The 19,591-nt window shown below is 42.0% G+C and overlaps 1 protein-coding gene across 3 annotated transcripts; it reads left to right on the forward strand.

The window, feature by feature from the left end:
• The first annotated feature begins 151 nt into the window (after nucleotides 1-151).
• On the forward strand, nucleotides 152-19,574 carry ZRSR2 (zinc finger CCCH-type, RNA binding motif and serine/arginine rich 2). 3 transcript variants are annotated; one of them, XM_041119426.1, is made up of 11 exons: nucleotides 152-265; nucleotides 2,057-2,136; nucleotides 2,290-2,389; nucleotides 2,675-2,825; nucleotides 3,120-3,206; nucleotides 6,045-6,083; nucleotides 7,904-8,019; nucleotides 10,904-11,117; nucleotides 13,438-13,493; nucleotides 13,666-13,775; nucleotides 14,433-19,574. In XM_041119426.1, the coding sequence occupies exons 1-11, from the start codon at nucleotides 219-221 to the stop codon at nucleotides 14,912-14,914; spliced, it is 1,482 nt and encodes a 493-aa protein (XP_040975360.1). In that variant the 5' UTR covers nucleotides 152-218; the 3' UTR covers nucleotides 14,915-19,574. The 3 variants fall into 3 exon arrangements, with proteins under 3 accessions (XP_040975360.1, XP_029855104.1, XP_040975361.1); XM_029999244.2 differs by having other exon boundaries at nucleotides 162-265; nucleotides 2,675-2,783; XM_041119427.1 differs by having other exon boundaries at nucleotides 162-265; nucleotides 2,293-2,389.
• The last annotated feature ends 17 nt before the right edge of the window (nucleotides 19,575-19,591 follow it).

Below are 19,591 nucleotides of genomic sequence, written 5' to 3' on the forward strand. Positions count from 1 at the left end.
CCAACCGCCGCCCAGGGCTCGCGCGCTCGCCCCCGCCCCGCCCCACCACCCGCTCGCCCCGCCCCACCACCCGCTCGCCCCGCCCCAACGCCCGCTCGCCCCGCCCCAACGCCCGCTCGCCCCGCCCAGGCGCCTCTCGGCTGCCGGAAGGGATTTGGCGCCCTTCCGCCGCCGTCGGGGGGGGGGGGTCACGTGACACCCCCCTCGATAAACGCAAGATGGCGGCGCCCATGTTGCTGCCCGAGTCCCCTCTGGGGAAGTTGAGGTGAGGCCGAAGCCGTGTGCCGGTGCCGGGCCTCCCCGCCGCTTCCAGGGCGAAGGGGAAGGGTCCGGGGACACCCGCTCCCCGAGGAGGGTCGCGGCCCGGCGCTGGCCGAGACCGCCCGGGCGGCCGCGGCTGAGGCCGCCCCGCGGCCGGGCCTGGGAGTGGCGCAGCTACGCGCGGCAGCGGCCATGGCCGACCGGGCGGGTGGGGGGGTAACCGGCTGCCGCGGGGCGCGGCGGGCGGGAGAGCGGCCTGGCACTGGGGGGGGGTGCCCGGGGGGTCGGGGACGAGGGAGGGGGACGCGGCCCTGCCCGGCCCAGCGGCGGGGGGAGCCGGCGGTGCTGCGTGTGTGCCCCGGCCGAGCTCGGTGTCCGTGGGTCCGCGGGGCTCGGCGGGGCGGGCGGGCGGGCAGCCGAGCCCCCGTGCGGCCCCCTCCGCAGACATGGTGGGGGAGGATTCCCGGGCCGGCCCGCAGGTCTCTGCGGGCCGCTGCCCTCCGGGCTCGCCGGGGTGGCCTGGAGGGGGAGGTGAGCCCCCGGGCCCGGAGCGGCTGGAGCAGCGCTGCTCCTTGCACTTCAGCTGCTCGCCCGGCTCCTGATGTGCTGCTGCGGCCTGGGAGCGAGGAGAGTCGCTCGCTCTCGTCCTTCCTTGGGCTTCAGGAGCACCCGAGAAAGCCTGGGAGCTGGGAAGGAGGGATCCTTGCTTGTCGGCCCCAGGCACCTGCCGAGGGGGTGAGACTCGTTTCAGGCAGGTGGCATTACGGGAGGAGTCCCTGGGCTTGCTTGATCGAAGGCGGAAGGCTCAGGTGTGGGCACTGCGTGTGGTCAGGCATTGGTCTTCGACGGCATGCGCTCCGCTGCCGGGATGACCGCTGCGGCGTTACCGGTGGTGTGCACGGGTGTGCGCGCCTGGTGAGGTTGTGAGTAAGCCTGAACTGAGGCGTTAGAGATGCGGCTGAGGTTTTGGCTGTCTGAGTTATACCTATGGAATCTTTTAAAATTACATGCTCCCAAATGGGAAGGTTTTGATTTCCTGTCAGTGTTTGGCGTGTGGCAGAATGACAACAGTTGAAGAACACCCCTGCCTCCTGCTCCTCTGTTACAAACTGGCTAGAAAGAAGAGAGCTAGAATGAAAAATGACAGAAAAGGGGTCGATATGAAAAGGCTTTCAGATACTCAGAGGGGCTTTAACCATAATGAAAGCATGGGGCTGTTTCTAGGCAGCCTTGCAGAGCCATCAGACAAGCAAGGATGAGTCTGGCCAAGCGTCAGCAGCAGAAGAGTAGATCTGAGCACTACCTGTGGTGGTCGTTAAGCGTGCTTTTGTTACCTATACATTAAGACTGCTGCCTGTAGAGAATATCAAGGGAGAAGGGGCGGGACTTAAAATTTCATACCCTGTAAAAGAGAGGAAGGCTAGAATGTGCTGAAAGGTATGCCAGAATTATAGGGTAGGAGATCCCCAAATCTTTCTCCCTAATCTTACTGAGTGACCAAGTTTCAGGAACTAAGGGAGTTGGTGATAACAGCAAGTACTGCAGAGCTCAAGAAGGATGAGACCCTGTCTGTTGTGTCCGTGATTGTTGCTGCTGTCCACGTGCAGCTCTAACAGCATAGCTACAGATTTTGCTGTCATGTCAGATGTCCCTGTAGAGTTACTGTTTCATATGAATAGCTGTTAATTTTGCAGTTTGTGGGGTTTTGTAATGCTGACGTAAACTGAGTGCATGTGTGACAGTAAGAATCCTTTGTTTGGCTGTTTTAACGTAAATAATATTCTCTCATTATCAGCCATCAAAAATACAGAGCTATTCTGAAGAAAGAAAAGCGAAAAAAAAAGCGGCAAGCGCTTGCCAAACTAAGAGACTCAGGTAACTGTGAAGTGTTTTGTATTGTCAGTGGAAATAGTGGTGGGTTTTTTTTCCTTTTTTTTCTTTCCGTTTTTTAAAAGGATATAATTTTGTGTATCTTTGTTGAGTATAACACCCAGTTATTTAGTTGCATCGTTTTGTGCTTCTCCTCAGAAGCTACAGAAAAAGATGAATCAGTGTCTGAGGAGGAAGAGGAAGAACTGGAAGAAGAGGAGGAAGAGGAAGAAGAAGAAAAAAAACTTGAGGCAGAAAGGTGAAAAATCTGTAAAATGGCATATATGCAGTAGATACATTTGTAGTCAATTCCATTCTGATACTTTGAAAAGTTTCTGTAAAACAGAATCCTTTTTGTATATTTTGGGCTACACAGTTTTTCTCTAAAGTCTGAATGATTCCTGTGGAATTTTCTCTTTTAAAGAAGATTAGATAAGCTGTCGTTATTGCTGAACTAATAAATTTGGATTGTATGCATGACAATTGCATCAGTTGTGGGGAGTCATTAAATTTTGTCTTAAGTGGTATCTGGTTTCCTTGGTAGACAAAAACTACACGAGCAGTGGTTGCTGAGAGAAGAAAAGGCCCAAGAAGAGTTCAAGCTTAAGAAAGAAAAAGAAGAGGCTGCAAGAAAACGTCAAGAAGAAGAAGAGGTGATGTATAAACTGAGTGTTACACTTGTGTCTGGCAATAAGGTAGACTTAGTGTAATGTCTTTTACTGTTCTGTAGTGGACCAGTTTTCTTGATGTTGGTATGTTTGAAAGCATGAGCTCTTCTTTATTCCATTCTAGAAGAGCAAAATTAAAAAGGAGAAGAAAAAAAAAAAGACTCTTTTAAAAGGGTTTTTGTCCAGAGATGTAGTTGCTTATGACTGGATGAAAACTTAATGGTCAAGGAGTTGTAATGCAACATGATAGTTTTGAATTTGACTGATTATAAGGCATTTGTTTCCTCAAATAATCTTTTAAAATATTTTTTTATCACAAAGAGGAAGATCAAAGAAGAATGGGAGGAGCAGCAAAGAAAAGAGAGAGAAGCGGCACAGCAGAAGCAACAGGAGAAGAGAGAGAGAGAGGTGATTCCTGGCAGTGGGAGGATAAACATGTTACATATCCTCTTACGTTATCAGATGCAACAGTCTATGCATGTTGAAGAGAGATTTTATTCTAATTAGCAAACGTATAAATGCATTAGTTAGTTCTTCTCTCCATACTGTCTAAATTCCTGAGACTATCAGTCACTGTTAAAGAGGATCTAGTGAATCCAGATGCCTAGGAGGGTGACTAGTTTTAACGCATCTGGTTGTTTGTAGTATGTAATATTTACATCAGTTAAATACAAAGGCATGCTGTGAATGCAGGTTCTGATATGTGCACTTTTTGCATCATCCGTTAAAGATAATCCTTACTTAATGTCCCAGTTGAACACAGTCAGCGTTGAAGAAAATGACCAAGGAGGATATGGAATATGGAATTCCCTTGCTGCTGTTCCTTAACACAGTTCTTAATCAAAAGATATATTACACCTCTTCTTTACCTGACTCATCCAACAGGACGTATCTTTTTTTCAGAGCTCCTTGGGTGGAGAAAAAAATGATACTGAAGATACTAGTCATTGATAACATTTCTGTTTAACGATGCATTCTTAAGTTTTAGAGGTTGAATGACCTGGATGTACGATGTCCTGTACAGAAGTCCAATGTGAGGACTGGCCTATTGCCAGTAAAGGGTGATTGCAGCTGTTGTGGTTTAACCCCAGCTGGCAACTCAGCCCAAAGCAGCCGCTCACTCACATCCCTCACAGTGGGGTGGGGGAGAGAATCAGAAGGGTAAAAGTGAGAAAACTCGTGGGCTGAGATAAAGACAGTTTAATAGGGAAAGCAAAAGCCGCGTGCACAAGCAAAGCAAAACAAGGAATTAATCCACTGCTTCCCATGGGCAGGCAGGTGTTCAGCCATCTCCAGGAAAGCAGGGCTCCATCACACCGAATGGTGACTTGGGAAGACGAACGTCATCACTCCAAACATCCCCCCCTTCCTTCTTTTTCCCCCGGCTTTATATGCTGAGCATGACGTCCTATGGTCTGGAATATCCCTTGGGTCAGTCAGGGTCAGCTGTCCCAGCTGTGTCCCCTCCCAATTTCTTGTGCCCCCCAGTCTCCTCGCTGGTGGGGTGGGGTGAGGAGCAGAACAGCCCTTGGCTCTGTGCAAGCCCTGCTCACCAGTAACGAAAACATCCCTGTGTTATCAACACTGTTTTCAGCACAAATCCAAAACACAGCCCCATACTAGCTACTATGAAGAAAATTAACTCTATCCCAGCCAAAACAAGCACAGCGGCTTTCTAGGATGTAATAAATAAACCCATTTTAGCTTCTCCACAATTGCAAGAGTCCAGTCACTTCACTGGGAGGTGTTCTGCTACTGTGTCTGGTAGCCACAGCAGGAGAAGAGATGTGGGCAAACCTTGTCACCTGCATTTAATGGTTGTGTCACTGATTATGTAACACTTGCATGAGGAATGGAGAAGAACAGCAGTTGTTGTATTTCCTGTCTTACTTCCTCTGTGTTAATTGTCCATTTCCGTTTTTGCAGAGTAGGGAGAGAAAATGATGGCCGCGTTCTTTATTTCAGGTTGAGATATAGTTCCAAGAGAGTTGAACCATGGTAACAGCGGGATTTTGTTCCTTCCCTCTCCTTGTTGCCTGGGTTTGCCCAAACCCTCAGTGGGCTAATTTGGTTCCCTGAACTAGATGGAAGCCGCTTTCTTTTTTGTTTGATTGTTGGGTGGTTTGTCGTGTTTTGGTTTTTTCTGTGTTACTGTTTCACTGGTTTAGTGAGTTAAATTGGCTCATAGAGGGCATTGACAGGCACCCAGAGGGAAACCGAGTACCCAGCTGGGAGCGGAGCCACCCATTTCAGTAGCGGGAAGTTGTTCAGTTGATTTGGCCTGTCTCTTGAAACAGCAGTTTATTCAAATTCTGACTTACTGATTAAAAAAAAAAAAGTTGGTTGGTTTTTTTTTTTGCCCCTTCCTAAGATGAAAAAATAGATTTTTTTTTTTTTCTAGTTTGGTGGGGTTTTGCTGGGTGGTTCTTTGTTTGTTTGTTTTGTTTTGTTTTTCTTTAATAGGGTGGATAATATCTGACATACTTGATGATTCGTACCAGATGCTGTCTGGGTCCTCCTCTTGGATTGCATTTTTTAATTGTTATTTGCTCTTCCTCCTTCTTAATTTCATTAATTCTCTTCCAAATTAGAACAATGCTAGCATACTTTCTTGTATTGGTTATGTTTAAATGTCTTTTTTATTGGAACTTCCGGAGAATTTGTTGGAACTGATTTCCAGCCAGTTTTGGAGAGTGACTTTATTTTTTTGCTCAGCCCACTTAGAAGAAGGAAGGAGAATAATATCCTCATTGTTTTCCTGTATTTGGAAGGCTAGATACAGTGAACTTACGATATTAAAGTTTCTTAACAGTTATATGTTTTGCTTTAACAGAGGCTCACTAAGCAATGTGTTTTTCTATGTGTCACATAGAACGTTCTAAGTTTAAAAAGTTTAGTGCAACTAAATGATTATGAACTTAACTGTAACCAGACTGAGTACTAGAGCAGGAGATACATTTAAATATTCAGTAGTTCAATGATAGTTTCAAAAAAGAATAAAATGAAACTTTTTAACTTGTCTAGCATTTAGATTAGAAAATCATCTACGTGAGGGTCTTGTCTGATGTATCCTTTAACAGCTTTGTAGTACAGAGCAAAATTAAAACTTCGTTTTTAAAGTAAACCCCATCAAACTTTTATTATGCATAATCATTGAGTATTGTAAATTAGGTTCTTAACTAAAGAAACCAGATGTTTTGCGTGTCCTCAGGGTTTTCACTAGTCCTGTGTTTGCACCATTTATAGGCAGCTGTGCAGAGGATGCTGGATCAAGCTGAAAGCCAGGTATGCTCAGAGACTTTGAAAAAGAACTGAAAAGTAATTTAATTGCCATCCAGCATTTGCCTTCTAGCATGTTGTCCATCTGCTCTCAAGAACCTAATGGCTTGAATAAATTTAATATGTGGTGGCTTGCATGAGCTGTAAACAATTATTTACTGGGTGGAACATAATTAAGCGTATTTCTTACGCTGGTTGGTGGCGGTGCAGTTGTGTGTGCTCATTCCTGTTCAGGAGGTCTGAGTCAAAATGAATCTGGAAATACTGCTGTGTGCTGTTATAAAAGCACTATGCATGATAGTTTATTTGTGAATTAGAATTCTAAATAGATTTGTCAGTCCTTCTGGGTGGCAAGGCAAAATTGTCTTTTTAAGCAGATGGCAGGCTCTAAATAAAAGCATTCAGCAGTAGAGGAGGGCACAGATCCTTAAGAAAAAAAAAGTGGGGGTGGGAGAAGCTGACTGCTTGGGTGCCTGGAAGAGCACGGATCTCAAGCTGACAGTGTGTAGTAAAGAAAACTGCAGTTTTCATTTGAATCTTGGAGAGGATGAATTCAGTCTTTCCTGTTGCCTTAAGGAACAATTTGGTTTTTTTATCCCTGTCCTATGGTTAAACTTGTAAAGATTCTTTCTCTCCTTAAACCACTGCATGAATCTGAAAATTAAGTTTTAACCTAGTTAACCCCTTGTATGTTGATTGCCATAGCCACACTGGAGCTGCATTCAGTTCCAAATTATGTTTAAACAGCTCTTCAGGTAGAGAATCTAACTCTATTTCATAATATGCCTAGAAAAATGCTCTGAACTACGACCTGCCCAGAGCTCAAGATGTATTAGCAGCCATTTCTGCAAAGGAACAGGCAGAAGTGTGCTATGTTAGAGACTTCATTATAGTATCAGCTCAGGGTTCAGTTACTGTTGAAGTGACAGTGCTGTTCTGTTGAAAGACAATTACGGCTAAGAGTCATGAACAGAACTGGTAGCAGGGTTAAATGCTGCTTGTAAATAGAGTTTTCGGTTGATTTAAAACAAGAACTTAGGCTAGTCAGCTGTACAGATCTTTTGGTTAACAAAATTAAAATTCCCTTTTTAAAATGTCTGGTTTGTTTGTTGTCAGTCAAGGCTTGCAACTTGATAATCCTATTTTGAATTACAGAAATCTTAAGGGCCTGAGACGATCAGTATGGAGCCTTTTACTTCCAGTGCTAACTATGAATTTAATTATTTTTTTTACATCTGGCCTTTGGCAGGTTACTTTTATTTTAGCCTTTTCTAGCCACATAAAAAGCGATAATGATAACCTTACTGAGCCTTGAGCTGCTGCAAACACAAATAAGTAAATAGTCCGAGCTTTCTATCTGCCAGGTATATGAAGTGCTGCTCAGTGGGTCGTGGAGTGAAGTAGGTAACAAGCTTAGCTGAGTGGAAAGAACCTGTCCCAATGTTTGTAATTCTTGTGGATAACAAATGAAATTGCTGTTTGAGGAGCAAATATATTGCAATTCTTTTGGTTATAAAATCTTAAGAAGCTCTTCCTTTAGCAAAAGAAAACATCCAGTTTAGTGATTTTTTTGTTTGTTTGTTAAAAAGAAATCATGAATACATATTTGTTCTTAAAACTGAACAATTGTCAACAAAAGAGGTTTCCATCACCAGAGACCCAAGGCACTGGGCAGCTTTGTAAAACAATGCTTAAAATAGGTTCAGCTTGCCTTGTGGTAACACGCTGCTCAGAATTGCATATGGATTTAATTGGTAGTTTTATTTTGCCATTACATTTCTTTATTCTTTTCTAACTGCTGTGTATTTTAATGTTTTCTTCCACAGCTAGAGAATGGTGTGACCTGGCATAACCCAGAGCCCCCAGAGAATATAGGAACAGAGAAGGACAGAGCGAACTGCCCGTTCTATATTAAAACAGGTTCCTGCCGATTTGGAGACAGGTAATCAATTGAATATTTACCAGCATACAAGTGTTTTGGAGAGATGAAAGGGAAGCAACTTCATTAGGTAATAAGCAAACTGAAGAAAAATTGCTATATAAATTACTTTCATGTATTTGGATGTGGTTCTGTTATTCATGATGGAACTAGTCATTGAGAGCAAAAGCATTGCCTGGCTGGAATTGAACTATTTATTGTTACGGCATATTATTGATGGTGCATTCTGGTTACATTCGTCAAACTGACTTTTCTGTAGCTCTGACACATGCACAGATATATTCAGACAGAATATATTTGATTTGTTATTAGTACGGGTTTGATATGTCAGATTTTGTTTTATCTTGTGTAATTTGCATATGCCACGTCATCTAAAAAAATACAATCAAATCTCAAATGGACTAAAGCAAGTTAAGATACATCTGCACAGTTGGAAAAGCTGTTGTGTAGCTTCCAGAATTCTCCTGTTTGTACACTTTTTAAATGCGTGATACATTCATTCTTGATTCTTGTATACTGTTACGGGTGCCCTATCTCGAAAGGGAAGTATGGTAAAAGGACAAGATGATCAGAGATGAGGAACAGCTTCTGTAGGAGGAGTGCCTAACTAGCCTAGACTCTACTTTCAAAGAGATGATGGAAGAGGGCTGTGGCAGATGAACACTGAGCTCATGAGTAGGATGGGAAGGATTATTTGCTTTTATTATGAAGCAGCTTAATTAACGTCCCTGAGTGTTTACCAGCTTTAAAAAATAAGTACTTTCTCATATAAGACAAATGGCAAAACTTGTTGCCAGAGGACATAGAGGAAGCCAAAAGTATAAATGGATTCATGGAGTATGGGGGTCATTATCTTTAATGGTCACCAATGAACAAGTGCAGCATCTGGCTAGAAAATACCTGAATTTTTGTGTGCATTAAGGAGGAACAACAGCTCAGCAGGGAAAGACTCTGATACTTATTACCTGAATCTTCAGCATAAACTAATAAGGCTATTTTACTAACTTGTATCACTGAAACATGTGTGGTCCAGCTATTGTAGTTTTCTTTATCCTAGAAGCAATTTGGTTTAGTGTGATGTATCTTGTGGATAATTATGTGATAATTTAACTCCATGGAAGCTTCAAGTCCACATCTTTTTTTCTATTCTGAAATATGTGTTGAATTCCTAAATAAAACTTTGGCCAGCTATTTCATTGCAGACAGCATTTTTGCTTTTCAAATGTTTAGCTCTTTGTAATCTTTGCAGTTTTTTTGTTTCAGTGGTATTTAATGGAGGTGTTTAATGGATTAATTATGGATTGCATAAAAATCAGTTTTGCTTTGAACTGTCAATAGCTGTGGTAAATAAATACTGAGAAACATCATATTCTGCCCTTCTTTCCTCACCTGTAGTTGTTGATCTCACCTACCTCTCTTTTATCTTCCTTCCTCCTCCTCACATACCGGCTTCCTTCATATTTGGTCATTTTAACCTCTGGTGTTGACCGTTAAGTTGAAGGACTGAGGTACAGCTAGGATAAGGACTGGAAGAATGGGTTGGAAGCTGAAATGGACCGCAGTGGTGAAAAATTGGGAGCCAATATTATCAATAAAATAGTTGTTGAATCTTGTCAAAGCTCACTATGTCCTGAAGAAGCTAAAACTGCCCAAGTTCACCATTACTAATTTCCCCAGTAATTCAAACACTAATATTTTGTAGCAATACTGGATTTTGGGTCATTCATTTTCCTTGGGGTTCCTTTTGTTCTGTCATATGCTATATTCATTTTGTGTACAGACGATACTGCTTGGGTGTAATATTTTGATTTCTATCATTCAAATAGAATGGTGAAAGGAGGCAGCTTCTAAAATGTGGGGGGAAAAAAAAGTCTCTGGTTTTAGTTTTGGGTTTGGAATTTTGTTTGTTGTTGTTTGTTTTCTGAAGTCCTAAGTTGTCAACCAGAAAGTGAGAGTCAATTTCTGACTGACTGGATGTGCAAAGAAACTTCCTATCTGAAGTCTAAGTGGTAATTGCCCATTTTGAGACCTGACTCCCCTCCAATTTGTCTGCGCTTTGCCAGTGCCAGATAAAGAGAGTAGACTAGTCTGACTGTTTTTCTGATCATGTCATGAAAAGGAGAAATGTGTTGGAGAGTGCATGACCCAGTTGCTTGGGGAAGTGTTTGAAATGGAGATCATAAAGCACAGTGAAATAAACATGGAGGCTAACATCTATGTTCTTACTGAATCTAAAGGCTTGTAGGGAAGAACTGTATTCCAGCATGTGAATGAGGTAGCCTGAATATGATACATGGTGCAGGAGCTCTAATACTTTTATGGCTGTCAAGAAGACGCAGATTAAGATAAGACTTACTTAGATGAATCATTTTTTTAGAAGTGGAAAAATACTACTCTTGTACTTGTCCAACTTCAGGTCTAAGTGTGCTTTCCTTCCCTCACTCCCTCTGTCCACCCCCCATATGATGAGGAAACTTCAATAAAAGTTTAGTTTGCAAAAAGAAGATCCAGGACTTGCTTTAAAATGTCATAAAAGATTGTCAGTAGTCTTTCTATAAAGCCCTTCAGAAATGGGGAACACATTTAACCCTAGTAGCCTAAAAGAAATTACTTTAGCTCTTACTATGTTATTGGTATCTTTAGCTTTTGCAGACATGCTTTTTTTAAGCAAGAACGTGTTTACGCATGGCAGAAAGCATTAAGGGTATACACAAACTCACTTCCAAAAGGTTTGTTTTAATAATTGAAATATGTTGATCTTCCACTAAAGGATTTTCTTTTGTAATAACTGTTACTCAAAATGGCAAGTGTTTGAAGTTCCGACGAGTGCATCTTCTGCTGAAAGTTCTCATCTTTTCACTTTTCTTGCTTCACTACAAATGTCCAGGTGTTCTCGCAAGCATAACTATCCAACCTCTAGTAAGACACTACTCGTCCGAGGGATGTTCATCACTTTTGGCATGGAGCAGTGCCGGAGAGATGACTATGACACAGACGCAAGTCTTGAGTACAGTGATGAGGAGACCTACCAGCAGTTCCTGGAGTTCTATGAGGACGTGCTCCCTGAGTTTCAGAATGTGGGGAAGGTTGTTCAATTCAAGGTATGCATCTGACTGTAACAGCTTGTTAAATACGTAACATATACCATGTAAATTGTGTTTTACTGGCCTTAACAGCAACTCTGTCCAGCATGCACTAGCTAAATTCCACGTACATTAGAGAACTATACAGTATCCTTACAGCAAACTGTGCATGTCTCATGTCACCTGTAAACTTGTCACTGTTGTTACAGAGCATTTTCTTACTCTGGGTCAATCTTCTCTCCTGTTCCCCTGAACTGTTACAAAAGCTTGTGGTTTTATATCGCAAGTTACTCATACTGCTCAACGGTCCACTTAACCTCACAGTCCCTTCTTTACTGAGCCTGTGATAAGACCCAGAGGGTCCACTAAGACTGTTTGACAATATAAATATATCTGGGCTATTGTATTTGTGTCTAAGGAATGACATAGTGGGGGTATAAAATGTATTTGGAGTATACACCCAAAGAATGTCATTTTAGGACTGGTTGGATAAAACAAAATCAAATTACAATGAACTGAAAAGGTAGTAGATATTTCAGTAGGAGGAATTATAAAAAGGTAAGTTATGTAAATGGTGTTGAGATTTGTCATCCCATCTTTAGTTTGTGCATTTGGTTTGCTGAATGTTCTGTACTGAATTTTTCCCATTTATATTATGATTTCTTACGGGGCAAAAGAGAGGGACCTGTAAATGGAGACTTCAGAGATGAATGATGTGTGTTTACAGTCCCATCTTGCCCCCAAATGTGCAGCTTGGATGGTGAAATCTCCTTGTAGCAGAATCTATTGCAGCATCCCTTTCTGCTTCTGTTCCTGAGTGTTCTCTTGCAGTCACCAGGAGGCACACAGTGCCTTTTCTCCTTTTGTTTCTTTCCATCTACTGACAGCTGCCTCAGAACTGAGATTGTATTAGCGTTTCAAGCAAGAGGAAAGTAGAAAAAGTGAATTTTCAATAGTTGTATAATGAGCTTTAGAGGTAAGAAACCTTCATTTGTTTGGAGGAGTATCCCCTCCATATTTTGACTCATGGGATATTAGCAAGCTGTACTCCATTCTAGAAGACGGGATGTAGATTCCCAATGGAGCGTAGGTTGAAATGCTGTCTTATCATCAGACTCAGATCCTCGACTTTGTATCGGTGTCATATGCAGCTGTGCTAAGTTGCACATACTTGGGTCCCTATGACTAATAACAGGGTAAGAGCTTTTAGTGTGGCATTTCTTAGCTTCTGAAGCAATTGTGCAACTGCAATATGATTCTTGTGGGCATTTTCATTATATTGGAGATGCTTAGAAATTATGTGTTGGCTGCAGGGATCTTGATGGAGCTTTGTCTCTGCTACCATTTAGAATCAGATTATACACACCCCTCTTCCAGCTGACTTCTATTTCCAATGTAGCCCAAGGTTTTATTCTTGCTGTTCTTTCTGGGAAGCTACTCCAGAATCTGGCAGATCCTGACAAAACACACTTCTTTTCCCACTCAGAAACATCCATGGCAAAATCATTCTCGCTTGTTCTGATCTTGACCATTTACTCTGTAATATTTAATTATACAACTGCTTGTTGTGCCTGAAGCCCTTGCCTAATGCAGTGCACACAGAGAGGTTATTCTCCGAGGGTCAGTCAGGGTGCAGTGATGAAAGGAGCCGCTTGCCTCGTTTGGTGCGGATATTGGAAGAGGCCTGGGGGCGAAAGAGGCTGCGCTTACTGTTCTGCCCTGGAGAGCTGGGTTCTAGCCTGCTTGGGCCTGCGCATCTCAGGATCTTTTGTAATGAGCAACGAGCTTTCTGGAAATTAAATTGTGTATTTTTGAGAGCTTTAGATATACTTTGAATGCTGAATCAATATGAAAAAAGGTGTTTCAGAACTGTACAGTGAAAGCTAGTGACTTCAGCTTTTCTAACTCATCTCGCAAGGATGCTGTGAACGTAAATTGCTCTAAAGATACTCTTACCGTAATGAATCCCTCGTTTCCACATGAGGATACTACTGCTTGTTTTCAGAGCAGGATTTGGCTGTTGCACAGTAGGGTTTGCCCAGACAGGTGCAAGACAATTGAGTACAAGCTGTCTTGCGGTCTTAAGTGAAGCAGAAGTCCCAGAGTTAATCAAAGCATAATGCTGGAAACAGTCAAATATAAGCCAAAAGGGCTGGTTTGGTTTGTTGAGTTTTTGGGTTTTTGGTTTTTTTCTAAAACTAAGTGCTCAGAAAAAAATCATACGTAAGTTCATATAGATGAGCTGTCATAAATCACAATGGCTGCTATGTCCGCACACATGAGCTGCTGTACAGCATAAACCTTCTGTTCCGCTAACTTAATGTTTCCGTCCCCTTAGGTCAGTTGCAACTATGAGCCCCACCTGCGAGGAAATGTGTATGTCCAGTATCAGTCGTAAGTACTCGCAATCTTACCAAGTTTTAGAATTAAACTCCAAAGTCCTGTAATGAACACTGTATAATCCAAGTGATTCATTCCCATACTGTAATGGGAGCCTAAATCTGGTAAGTAACATCTTAAATGACTGTATGATGATAATGCTATGTGTCATTTTTACTTTTTAAAGGGAGAAGGACTGTCAGGCAGCTCTTGCTCTATTTAGTGGACGATGGTATGCAGGCCGACAGCTTCATTGTGAATTTTGTCCTGTGACAAGGTGGAAAACTGCTATATGTGGTGAGTCACATAAACACTGGGAAAAGAGAATGTGTGTTATTGACAGAGTACTTATGGAAGTGAAAGAAAGGGAATAAGCCTGTAGCTTTCAGATCTGCCTCATGTTGTAGTTCATTTCTGTTTGGAAGACAAATATGCTAACTTGCTTATGTAGATCTAGGAGAGGAAGGGAATATTTATACCACGTCACCTAAGTGTCTGAATCGTTCTGGTGGATTTACCTTGGACTGGAAAAGAAAGTTTGGATCCTAGCTTTGGAAATAATAATCTTAAGGTGAAACTACAGGAAGTACTAATTTATCTCTTTAAAAGCAACTGCAGTTTCTGAACCATCAACTGTTCTTAGCAGTAACTATCACATTTGACTTATCTATATTTACATTCTTAGATTAAGGTAGTAAAATTATTTATGAAAATTGTTTTAAGCCAACACCTTCATAGCTGTTAAAAAAAAGTTAATTCCAAGAAAAGTACATACTCAAAATTAATCTTATGTGAATTAAATTGATAGGTGGTCAGATGCATGTTTTTCTGTTTGAAGCAGCAAAATTCAGTTTATTGAGTTTCTTTCCATAATGAAGACATACATACACACGTAATGAAGGAGGAGTTTTAACAGGCCTGGTTCATAAAAGAGCAAACCCTAATCTGTTGCAGGCTTATTTGAAAGGCAGAAGTGTCCAAGAGGGAAGCACTGCAACTTTCTTCATGTATTCAAAAATCCAAACAATGAGTTTTGGGAGGCCAATAGAGACATACGTATTTCTCCTGAACGGACTAATCAGTTGTCTAAAAACTCTGAAAGGAGAAACAGAACAAGCCATCGTGATGACTATTACAGCCGGTCAAGGAGAAGGGGCAGCCCAAGCCCAGATCATTCTTACCGGAGAAATGGCGAATCTGAGAGAAAAAAGAATCGCCGCAAAAACAAGAGAAGGCGCCGATCTGGAAGGTCAAGAAGTCGAGAAAGGAGGAGGTCTCGCAGCAGGGGGAGAAAGAGGAGAGGCCGCAGTCGCAGCAGAAGTCATAGTCGAACGCGCAGTAGGAGCAGAAGTCGGAGTTCCTCGCGATCCAGGAGCAGGGGTAAAAAGAGATCGAGCAGCAGAGGAAAAAATAGTGAAACTCCCAAAACAAAGTGAGAATTACTTTTAGAAATTGCTAATTGATCAAACATAGAGCTGACAAAGAAATCTTTCCAGTAGGGCACCAGATATATTTGAGTTTCAAATAAAGTGTTCTTGCACATTAAAATGTTTCTTCCTAATAAAGGAACCTAGTTTATTGTGTGCTAAGCTTCAGAAAATTAAAAGTTTAAGTCCTACATAAGGTGTGAATGTCAAGTACTCTAGCTACTCTGTCCCTCTGAACTGCTGCAACATCTGGATGCATACCGAGTACAAATAGAAAGAGAAGTAAAGCTTATTTGGTATACGCTTATTTCTGTGTTATGTGTGTGTTAAGTGTTTACTGTCCCTGTAAGGAGTTAGTACAGAACAGCCAGTGTGCTGTAAATTCACACCACAGCATACTGCAAATTGAAGTCCATGTAGAAGACTGCCATTTATGTTTTCCATCTGTTTATGGGAAATCTCTTTCTAGATAAAGTAGATATAATCATGTTATGAGTTGGAGAAAAGGGATCTAAAAGACATCACTGTTTGATTGTACAATACTTGCCCAGCAGGAGCTCTGTGGTCGTAAGTGTTGGATTTTTCTCTCTGACTGAGCTGCTGAGCTAATTGCCTGTAGGGATTGCAGTAGACTAAAACCAAGTAGGAAAAACAATCAATTTATTCAGTACCTTAATCCCCAAGTAAGAGTGGAGACCATGCACTTGTAATCCTTGAGTGAGGATAGAAAATACTTTGCATACCTCTTGGTTGCATACCATTTGTAGTTGAAAACAACCTGCCTAACCTGTGATGGAGTGGTGGAAGAGTGTCTGTCTGGTAACCAAAGATGCATATGTAGTTGTGAAGGCTCAAGATGATGGTTGCAGAGTGGCTGAAGAAACCGAAGGTTTTATACCTGTAACAATACTTCAGGTTTTTGGGAGAGGAGGACTTGACTTAAAGCCTTTTTAGGCTTATTTTATAGACGGTTTAAGGCACCCTACTGGCTAGCTTCCCTATGGTCAAGGTGGAGAGTAGGGTAGGGTACATAAAAATGAAGTTATCAGGACAAAACCTTTTTGAAATGACAGCTATATTAGCAAAGTACCTACAATTAGCTAAATCCTTACAAATATTTCTTCACTTTTAAATGAAAGATTTGTGCTGTTAGATGGACTGTACTTCATGCTGCTTAACTTCAGGTATTTAACTTGGGCACCTAGGCATCCGCAGACACTCGGAGAGAGCGGTTTGTGGCACTGAAGGTGCAGGTGCCCTAAACGGTCTGCAGATACCTCCCTCTCCTTAGCCTATCCAAAGAACCCAGGCTCCTGTCTTTAGAGTGCAGTTCAGACCGCCTAAGTTAGAAGCCTGAAGTAGGCATGGAAGTCTTCCCAAATAGTTATTCCTTACGACTCCAACAATGTAATGTGAAGTCCCGTAGAAGATCTGGATATCTGATAGCATTCCTCACAGCAAGAACGTTTTTTCCCCAGGACAGTTAAGAGTGAACGAACATTGCTTCTGGATATAATATATATATTTTTGCTTTTCTAAATGCATACTGCACCTAGCATGCTGATTATACATTTTCCTTCTTTCATGTGTAACCGTTGTCCAATATGGAGTAATACAACAAAAGTGCTATATATTGATGTTCAGTTCAAACCCAACTTTCGCTATATATTGTCATAACTGTAGGCAGAATTGTAGCTTAGTTAATTTGATTAGATGTTTTAGTTATTAACAGATGTAGGAGTTGTAATTTAATAGCATAACTTTTGAAATAATAACTTTGTTCAAAAGGCATATTTCAAAGGATAGACAGCACTAAGTTTTAAATTACATTTGAGAAATTTGTGACCACCGGTTTCTCATAATGTATCTTTTTCTGACTAGACCTTACAGACATATTTTCCCCGAGGTTTCTATTTTTTCATAGATGCTCACTTGTCTAGTTGGGTCACTTGTGCAGAACGTAGCAAACTCTGGTTCGGTTCCCCGGAGCAGAATTGAACTGGCATTTCCTACTTGCCGAGACGCACCACCAGCAGGCCGGGAACATCTTCCTTTCACCGGTGCTGCCTTGCGTCCCACAACTCGTGCTGCTGATCTAGCCTGCTGGTTAAGGCGCTCGGGTGGAAGAGGTGACCTAACACCATCTGTAGTGCGCTGTACAGCCTGTGTCCTGCGGCAGGGCTGTCGCCGAGCGTTGTCTGAGCGAAGTCAAGGGCCGAGCTCAAAGAGAAGCGGTGGAATGGGTGGTGGGAACCTGTGACCAGTCGGGTGAAATAAGCAAAGCTGGCCTCAGTAGGATTAGAAACCAAGTGCCAACTAAGAGCCATGTGAGAATTTTACAGGTAATTAGGCTCCTTGTCCCCACAGTTTTGTAATGGGATCTGGGAAGCTGAGCTGCTGTATTTTTTTAAAAAAAAAAGTTCTTATAATTAAAAAAAAAAGACTTGCTCAGAGATGCATGTAAAAATTTAAATATACTTTATTTCTGCTACTACAATGGCTGAAGCTTCAGCTTTTTTTTCTTGAGGTCTGGACCCAAACTTACTGGCTGTACCTCTGCAGTGTAGGACTGGTAGCTGCGATTATCATTCACTTTCACATGCAGTCTGTTTATTACACAGAAATTGAGTGCTGTAGATCTGACATTTAGTTTGCATTTGTTAGCATGAAACCCAGAATCCAACCAGTTTTCTAACTTCAGAGTTCCTATATTTCAGTATTGTTTCCTGACTTCATAATCTTAAGTAGTGTTATATGCATGGTTTTGTGTTTCCTTATTAGCCGAGTGAGCTATTTATTCTGAAGAGACAAAGAGACTAGAAGTTTTTAAATGCTAAGCTTAATTCTTCTTTTTTCCAAAGGGGAGAAGCCCCAGAAGAACACAGAAAGGATTTAAATTTGCAAGGAGTAACTTGTTCTCACTGCATGTTATTCTGCATATTCTACATGAAAGGACCTTAAAAAGTGAATCAATATTGGCCAAGTTTTGTTTTGTCTTTTAATGACTGCTTAAAAGCAGTGGCTTTCAGAATTCTTTTTTTCAGTTGCAAATTCTGCAAGGATCACAGAGGTGCTTTAGAGTGGTTGCGAAAGCAGAGCTGCCAGAAGTTGGTTAGGGTCTGCCGGAGAGCTCGGGGAGCTCATTTCAGTCAGGGTGGGGAGCAGGCGCTCCCGTGGGAGGAGGAACGCGGCCCAGATCGCGTTTTCCCAGTGGCAGAAAGGGAATAACGACAGCATGGCGGCAGCTCCTGCAGGCACAGGCACTACTGCTGCCCAGCAGCTTTTGGGCACTGGGGAAGCGGGCTTGCCCCCTCGCAGCAGCACAGCCTCGAGTTGTGGCAGGCGGCCGCTTCCCTGCGATTTCCCTTTCTGCCCATCCAGAGCAGCAAACCACCGTCCCCGCGGTGAGGAGCGGGAGCACGCGGCCACGCGCCGAACGCGAGGCTTTCAGTTCTTACGGCTGCGGGGGGAACAAGCACACGCGAAAAGGCCTTCCCTCGCTTACAGGGCAGATGGTCTGAAACGCAGCCTAAGTAACCGCTCAGCTTATGTCCTTTGGTGATAGCATGTCTTTCTCAGGTTCGGTTTTGCATTACCTTATTCAGTGTATCAGAAATTGCCCTGAAGTTTACTAGTGAAATTCCTGTGCGCTAAGTAATGTTTTTTTCAAAAGAAATGCAAGAGCCTCCTTAAAGATGCTATTGCTTCCTGTCCTGGATCAGCACTTCTTACAAAACGTGGAAGTCTATGCTAGTTAATAACTTAAAAGCTTAATTTACTTTCTTACATCATCTAAAGAGTGCAGCTGATTTTGCTTTCACTGTAAGTTTGTCCTAATTAAAATAAACCCCTATTACTCCCCATATCCTTCTATTCAGCACTGATGTTATCAGCTGAATTCAGTATCTATCTCTGATTGAAAAAAAAGATACAACATTGACAAGTTACACTTTGGTGAACTAGAAGACAGATGACAAAGCAAGCCATACAAGCGTACCCCATGGCACACAGTAACTTCACAAAGGCAGCCACAGGGTGTCCACCAGCATGGCATTAACCCAAAAGAAACAGCAGGTGGGTAGGAAGGCCTCTTAGAGACCAAGATTCAGCAATGAAGACACTCAAGCCAACAATCACTTGCCTAAACAATCCAGAAATTCTAATTGATTATTTAGCTTGCCTCCTCCCTTTCCCCATAAGATAGGAAATTTAAGAAACAAAATTTTATTAGATATAAGAAATGTCCTAAGATGGTAAGTTTTCCCTATGCTTCTGCTGATAACATCAAGCAGTTCAGTTCTTTTAGAAAGCTGGAGAACAGATTAATCTGAGAAATTTTTGGCTGAGACTAGGATTGTGAACATTGCATTGACTTGCTCATAATTCCATATAAGGAACTGAATATTCAGTCTGTATTATCCAGAACCCTCTCTCAACATGTGGTTTAATTTTCAAATGAAGTGGCACTACTGCATCAATTTAACATCCACTTTAATAAATTTCATGTTTAATGTGGTAAGCCTTCCAGAAACTTGCTAATTTATTGCTTTCTGTACAATTTAAATGGATGTAAATAACTAATCTTGGACACAGTATACTCACACATTTTTTAATAAAGTGCTCAAGAACAGGTTAAGCACTGTAATAAAATTTCTCTTTTTTTACGCTAGCACCGAGTAGCCTCTT

This window comes from Aquila chrysaetos, chromosome 23 (assembly GCF_900496995.4).
Source record: "Aquila chrysaetos chrysaetos chromosome 23, bAquChr1.4, whole genome shotgun sequence".
NCBI classification, from domain to species: Eukaryota; Metazoa; Chordata; class Aves; order Accipitriformes; family Accipitridae; genus Aquila; species Aquila chrysaetos.